We start from the raw sequence: 8,584 nt of genomic DNA, 5'->3' as shown, positions 1-8,584 counted from the left end.
TTAGTATAACTAGATCTAGGTTACTGAATGAGTCATTTGTATAACTAGATCTAGGATAATTTATTAGCCCTCTAGTATAACTAGAACTAGGTTACTGAATGAGTCTTTTAGTAGAAAACGAACTAGGATACTGAATGAGTCATTTGTATAACTAGATCTAGGATAATTTATTAGACCTCTAGTATAACTAGAACTAGGTTACTGAATGAGTCTTTTAGTAGAAAACGAACTAGGATACTGAAGGAGTCATTTGTATAACTAGATGTAGGATACCGAATGAGTTTACTAGAATAACTAGAAGTAGGATACTGAATGCGTTATTCAGTATAACTAAAACTAGAATATTAAATGAGTATTTTAGTAATATCCTAGTTCTCGTTATTCTAGAAGACTCGTTTAGTATCCTAAGTCTAGTTATACTAAAAGACTCATTCAGTATACTAGCTCTAGTTACCCTAATACATTATCCTAGATCTAGTTATACTAAAAGATTCATTGTGTATCGTAGATCTAGTTACAGTATATGAATCAATCAGTATATTAGTTCTAGTTATACTAAATGACTCATTCAGCTCTTATATAATTATAACTAGGATACTGAATGATTTTTTTGTGTAACTAGATATGGGATACTAAATGAGTCCTCTAGCATAACTAGATATAGGAAAATATAATAGTTTTCTAGTATAACTAGATCCAGGACACTGAACGAGTATTTTAGTAATACTAGATCTTGAGTAATATATTAGTCATCTAGTATAATAAGACTAGGATATTGAATGAGTGTTTTAGTATAACTAGAACTAGGATACTGAATGAGTCTTTTAGTGTAACTAGTTATAGGATACTCAAAGGGTCTTCTAATAGAACTAGAACTAAAAAACTGAATGAGTCTTTAAGTGTAACTAGATCTAGGATACTGAATTTGTCTTCTAGAACAAGTCTTTTAGTATAATTAGAACTAAAACACCGAATGAGTGTTCCAGTATAACTAGATCTAGGATTCTGAATGAATCTGTCAGTATAAGTAGATCTAGAATAATGTATTAGTCCTCTTGTATAACTAGGATACTGAATAAGTCCTTCAGTATAACTAGGATACTGAATTAGTCTTTTAGTATAATTAGGATACTGAATGAGTCTTTTAGTATAACTAGATCTAGGATACTGAATGAGTCGTCTAGAATAACGAGAACTAGGATACTGAATGAATCATTTAGTATAACTACCACTAGGATACTGAATGAGTCATTTAATTTAACTAGAACTATAATACTGAATGGGTCTTTGAGTATAACTAGATCTAAGATAATGTATTAGTGCTCCAGTATAATTAAATCTAAAATACTGAATGAGTCTTTTAGTAATGCTAGAGAGAGGATACTGAATGAGTATTTTAGTTTAACTAGATATATGATAATGTATTAACATTCTTGTATAACTAGAAGTAGGATACTGAATGAGTATTCTTCTATAACTAGATCTAGGGTACTGATTGATTCAGTATCCTTGTTCTAGATATTCTAGAAAATTCATTCAGTATCCCAGATCTAAGTATATAAAAAAACTCATTGAGTATCCTAGTTCTAGTAAAAGAAGACGAGTAATACAATATTCTAGATCTTGTTATACTAAAATATTCATTCAGTATCGTAGATCTAATTACACTGAATAAATAAGTCTTTTTGTATAACTAGATCTAGGATACTGAATGAGACTTCTAGAATAACAAGAACTAGGATATTGAATGAGTCTTGTAGTATAACTAGAACTAGGATACTGAATTAGTCTTTTAATATAACTAGATATAGGATACTGAATGAGGTTTGTAGTAAAACTCGATCTAGGATACTGAATGAGTCTTCTAGAAGAACGAGAACTAGGATAATGATTAAGTCTTTTAGTATAACTAGATCTACGATACTGAATGAATCGTTTAGTATAACTAGATCTAGGACACTGAATGAGTCTTTTAGTATAACTAGATCTGGAGTAATGTTTAGGCCTCTAGTATAACAAGACTAGGATACTGAATGAGTCTTGTAGTATAACTAGAACTAGAATACTGAATGAGTCCTTTAGTCTAACTATATCTAGGATACTGAATGAGTCTTCAAGTATAACTAGATTTAAAATAGTGAATGAGTCTTTTAGTATAATTAGAGCTATGATACGGAATGAGTCTTTTATTAGAGCTAGAACTAAGATACTGAATGAATCGTTTAGTATAACTAGATCTGGAATAATGTTTTAGTTTTCTAATATACCTAGTTCTAGGATAATGATTTAGTTCTCTAGTATAATTAAATCTAAGATACTGAATGTGTCTTTTAGTATAAGTAGATCTAGAATAATATATTAGTCCTCTTGTATAACTAGGATACTGAATAAGTCTTTTAGTATAACTAGGATACTGAATTAGTCTTTTAGTATAATTAGGATACTGAATGAGTCTTTTACTACAAATAGAACTAGGATACTGAATGAGTCTTCTAGTATAACTAGATCTAAGATAATGTATTAGTCCTCCAGTATAATTTAATCTGAGATACTGAATGAGTCATTTATTATAATTAGATCTACGACAATGAATGAATCTTTCAGTATAACTAGATCTAGGATAATGTATTAGTCCTTTAGTACAACTAGATCTACGATACTGATTGAGTCTTTCAGTATAACTAGATCTACGACACTGAATGAATCTTTCAGTATAATTAAATCTAGGATAATGTATTAGTCCTCTTGTATAACTAGGATACTGAATAATTCTTTTAGTATAACTAGGATACTGAATGAGTCTTTTAGTATAACTAGATCTAGGATACTGATTGAGTCGTTTAGAATAACTAGATCTAGAATACGTTGTTAGTCCTCTAGTATAATTAGATCTAGGATATTGAATGAGTGTTCTAGCATCAATAGATTTATGATTCTGAAAGAGTCTTCTAGAATATCGAGAACTAGGATACTGAATGAGTCATTTAGTGTAACTAGATCTAGGTTAATGTATTAGTCCTCCAGTATAATTAAATCTAAGATATTGAATGAGTCTTTTAGTATAACTAGAGCGAGGATACTGAATAAGTATTTTAGTATAACTAGATCTAGGATAATGATCGAGTCATTTAGTTTAACTAGAACTAAGATACTGATTGAGTCATTTACTTTAATTAGAACTGGGATACTGAATGAGTGTTCTAGTATAACTAGATCTAGGATACCAAATGAGTCATTTAGTATAATTATATCTGCGACACTGAATGAATCTTTCAGTATAACTAAATCTAGAATAATGTATTAGTCCTTTAGTACAACCTGATCTACGATATTGAATGAATCTTTCAGTATAACTAGATCTACGACATTGAATGAATCTTTCAGTATAACTAGATCTAGGATAATGTATTAGTCCTTTAGTATAACTAGATCTTCGATACTGAATGAATCTTACAGTATAACTAGATCTACGACACCGAATGAATCTTTCAGTATAACTAGATCTAGGATAATGTATTAGTCCTTTAGTATAACTAGATCTTCGATACTGAATGAGTATTTCAGTATAACTAGATCTAGAATAATGTATTAGTCCTCTAGTATAACTAGAACTAGGATATTGAATGAGTTTTTTTTGTATAACTAGATCTACGATAATGTATTAGTCCTTTTGTATAACTAGAACTAGGATACTGAATGAGTTATTTAGTATAACTATATCTAGGATACTGAATGAGTCTTCTAGTAGAACTAGATCTTGGATAATGTATTAGTCCTCTAGTAGAATTAGATCTAGTATACTGAATGAGTTTTTTTGTATAACTAGATCTTGGATAATGTATTAGTCCTCTAGTATAACGAGATCTAGGATACTGAATGAGTCTTTTTGTATAACTAGATCTAGGATACTGAATATGACTTCTAGGATAAATAGAACTAGGATATTGAGTGAACTCTTTCAGTATAAGTAGATTTAGAATAATGTATTAGTCTTCTTGTATAACTATATACTGAATTAGTCTTTTAGTATAACTAGATCTAGGACACTGAATGAGTCGTTTAGAATAACGAGAACTAGGATACTGAATGAATCATTTACTACAACTAGAACTAGGATACTGTATGAGTCTTCTAGTATAACTAGATTTAAGATAATGTATTAGTACTCCAGTATAATTAAATCTAAGATACTGAATGAGTCATTTAGTATAACTAAATCTAGGATGCTGAATGAGTCTTCTAGTATAGCTAGATCTAGGATACTAAATGAGCCTTTTAGTATAAATAGAACAAAGCTACTGAATGAGTTTTTTTAGTGTAACTAGAGCTAGGATACTGAATGCGTCTTTTAGTATAACTAGATATAGGATACTAAATGAGCCTTTTAGTATAAATAGAACAAAGCTACTGAATGCGTTTTTTTAGTGTAACTAGAGCTAGGATACTGAATGCGTCTTCTACTATAACTAGATCTAGGATAATGTATTAGTCCTCTAGTATAACTAAAACTAGTATATTCAATGAGTCTTTTAGTATAACTAGATCTAGAATAAGTTGTTAGTCCTCTAGTATAATTAGATCTAGGATATTGAATGAGTGTTCTAGCATAAATGAATGTGAGATACTGGGTGAGTCTTCTAGTATAATTACGTCTAGGATACTGAATGGGTTTGTTTAGATCTGGGTTATAAATTGGTGAATTGATATGAAAGTTTGAAATACGCAATAACTTTTAAAAGAAAGCTTATTTTTTATGTGTGCGTGTTTGGATAGTAAAGTCCAATACAATCTAAACTTTAATATCCATTAAAATGTTTCTTCTTTGCAACCGGCTTTTAAATAATGACAATCTTCAACTGAAATATCTCTGTCTGCACAAATATCTCTTAAAGATTGCTTAAAAATTCAAAAATTAACAAAAACTCAGTTTTAATTAGATTCCGTTGTCATGATTCTATATTTACTGCTGTAAATAATATCAAAATTTCGTTATCTTATTTCTTCTAAACGTTTGTAAACATCTATCAGGACTCGAGATGATTAAAATGAAGCTTTTGATTAGAAAACAAAGACAACATTTAACATGTTAACAGGGACCGTGTCTGATTTTAATGTAATGGCATTTTGACAAGGACTTTACCATTATATATTTTTTTTCATTTTGAGTTTACTTACTGATTATAAGTATTATTTTATTACAAGTTACAGCTTTTATATTAAGATCATTCTCAATTATACAAATTTTAACGGTTAATACACGATTTAAAATATTCTACTTGTAACAGTGTATCCATTTTTAGAATAACAAATATAAGTTAGTTTTATCAGGTGAGCCACAAAACCGGTATTCGATTTCGTGTCTTTTATAAACACTGAATACTAGATGTAACGTAATATTTGAAACTTACCTGCATGCAGTAACCGAGACGTTCTATGATAATGGTGAAGTTGGGTCGTTCTTCCGGTACAGGGTGCCAACACTGCATCATGATGTGGTATCTAATTAACATAAAAAGTTAACATGAATCTACAAACCTTTATCAAACCAAAATACTAGTTAAAAAACACCCAATAAATTTGGAGATTATTTCTCACATTATGTTTTTATAAATCTCATCGGATGAGCTATTATGTTGATAGAAATACCTTACAATAAAAACAACTTTGCCGAAACATTGATAGAAATACCTTGTTGATATCGCTTGCGAAGAAAAACAACGTTGCTGAAACGTTGATAGAAATACCTTGTTGATATCGCTTGCGAAGAAAACAACGTTGCTGAAACGTTGATAGAAATACCTTGTTGATATCACTTACGAAGAAAACAACGTTATTGAAACGTTGATAGAAACATCTTGTTGATATCGTTTACGAAGAAAACAACGTTGCTGAAATACTATTGATATACTTTCATTTCTGGAACTTACGTTTCTCAAATGTATAGTATATATTATGATACTTTATCACAATTATAAGAAGTACTATATTTGTCAAATAATGAACTTTTTCCTACCCCACACCACAAACAAATAAGAAAAGAAAAATGTAACAAACAATGAAACTTTTAAAGCACGCTATTATAGTATGGGTTTAAGTCACCAGAGCGGGAACATAGTTTGTTTTTTAAATATTAAGAAAGTACACAATCCACTTTTGAATTACAATATCATGTGATATAGATTTACATAGTAATGCATGCTGTATTTTCGTAGCATGATCATACAGACCCACTGCTTGACTAATGGTACAAGACAAGCAGAACTTAAAACTTTCGTCTTTGACCTTATTAACTTCAAACGTTTTCAGGTATTGTAAGCTATGCTAGAAATACAACGCTACGCGCTAGAATTCTTGATACTTTAATCATTTCTAACCAATCCACAGATGGCCAAGTTTCATTACTGAATGAAAGAAATTTGATGTATTTTAACTAAAACACACAGGTTAGAGAAAGTCTTATTGATTACATAACGTACGAGAATGAATAAAGTTTTACAGTCATTTAAAGAAGATGACCCTCGATGAATTATTCGCAAAAGAAAAAGCATAAGCCGATACTTGACTTTTACAAAATGATATTGTTTAATTTATAAGATATATAGATGTATATAAGAGGCATTAAAGAAAATAACATATAAAACTTCAAGAAACATTAATATCAGTTATATGTATGTAAAGTGTTGAATTGAATGTAGGGAAAGATATCTAATGATTACATTAAGAGGAATCTATAATCAGAGTGTGAGAATATTATTTAACTGTGTCGAAAAGAATTTAGATAGCTTGAATATGTTAGATAAATAAATAAATAGGGATTTGAAAACATTCAATGAATGAATGAAAATGGGCATAATTAGATAGTTTAAACAATATATATATATATGTGTATATTAAGAGAAACTTTTTCAGAATCTGAGAATAATATATTACAGTATTAAGAATGCACAATAAAAATCTGAAAATGGTGTAAACTATGTGAAAGGAAACCTGAAAACAGATAGATACAGGAAGAATATCTTGATATAAATCTGAAATAATATATGCAAGTTCAGAATGGGAAATTGAATCAAATTTGGGAACAACACAAAAACAGATAAGTACGAAAGAAGAACGCTCAAGAGCTGTGAAACGATAAACATCTGCAGAAAACAAAATACTTTAGAAAATAACAGATTGTTGCAGAAAGAGGAATCTAAAAACGATAGATAAATACAGAAAGAAACACTTTATTAGAATTTGCAAACAATAGTTTGTTATCTAAAGAAAAAATATGAAAATAATAAATATCTGCAGGAAGTGAAGCTAATATTGGAACCTAAAAATAATAGATAGTTGAATGAAAGGGGACCTGATCACAATCTGAAAATCATACATAACTGCAGAATGTGAAACTTGACATGAAACTTAAAAATAATAAATATTTATTTTAAATGAAACCTCATCATAACTGGAAACAACAGGTACTATAAAAAGAGTCACTTATATACAGGCAATAGATAGTTAAAGCAAATAGCAACTAATAAGAAGGACTGTCTTCCGATCAGGATCTGTGAGCAGAAGGTTCCTAAATACAGTAAGATGCCTTACAGAAACTAGTAATAAACAGCTTCAGAACTAATTGAATTACCAGAAACTAGTAATAAATATCCTCAGAACTAATCGAATTACCAGAAACTAGTAATAAATATCTTCAGAACTAATCGAATTACCAGAAACTAGTAATAAACAGCTTCAGAACTAATCGAATTACCAGAAACTAAAAATAAACATCTTCAGACCTAATTGAATTACCAGAAACTAGTAATAAGCATCTTCAGAATTAAGCGCCTTACAGAAACTAGTAATAAACAGATTCATAATTAATCGAATTATAGGAAACAATAATAAACAGCTTCAGAACTAGACGCCTTACAAAAGCTAGTAATAAACAGTTTTAGAACTAATCAGATTACCAGAAATTAGTAATAAACAGCTTCAGAACTAGGCGCCTTAGAGAAGCTAGTAATAAACAGCTTTAGAACTAATCGACTTACAGGAAACAGTAATAAACAGCTTCAGAACTAGGCGCCTCAAAGAAGCTAGTAATAAACAGCTTCAGAACTAATCGAATTACAGGAAACATTAATAAACAGCTTCAGAATTAGGCGCCTTAGAGAAACTAGTAATACACAATTATAGTATTTTGGCACGTGTGTATATTATTTATGATTTTAGTAATACACAAGTTCAGATCTAGACGCCTTACAGAAACTAGTAATAAACAGATTTTAGAACTAATCGAATTACAGGAAACAGGAATAAACAGCTTCAGAACTAATCGTATTACAGGAAACAGGAATGAACAGCTTCAGAACTAGGCGCCTTAGAGAAACTAGTAGTAAACAACTTAGGTGCCTTACAGAAACTAGTAATAAACAGCTTCAGAACAAATCGCATTACACGAAACAGTAATAAACAGCTTCAGAACTAGGCGCCTTAGAGAAACTATTAATTATGAGCTTTAGAACTACAGGAAACAGTAATATAACAGCTTCAGAACTAGGCGCCTTAGAGAAGCTAGTAATAAACAGCTTCAGAACAAATC

At 29.8% G+C, this 8,584-nt stretch overlaps 1 protein-coding gene across 1 annotated transcript in view; it reads right to left on the bottom strand.

Moving 5' to 3' along the window:
• Positions 1–8,584, bottom strand: part of LOC106461670 (ALK tyrosine kinase receptor-like) — a 92,076-nt gene that overhangs the window by 3,576 nt on the left and 79,916 nt on the right. The window contains exon 28 of the mRNA XM_022388930.1: positions 5,409–5,499. Within this exon, the coding sequence (XP_022244638.1) occupies positions 5,409–5,499 (91 nt within the window). The remainder of the gene's footprint in view (positions 1–5,408; positions 5,500–8,584) is intronic.

This window comes from Limulus polyphemus, unplaced genomic scaffold, assembly GCF_000517525.1.
Source record: "Limulus polyphemus unplaced genomic scaffold, Limulus_polyphemus-2.1.2 Scaffold40, whole genome shotgun sequence".
Lineage (NCBI taxonomy): Eukaryota > Metazoa > Arthropoda > Merostomata > Xiphosura > Limulidae > Limulus > Limulus polyphemus.
Note: the sequence above shows the minus strand (reverse complement) of the source record. Positions and strands in the feature narration are given on the sequence as shown.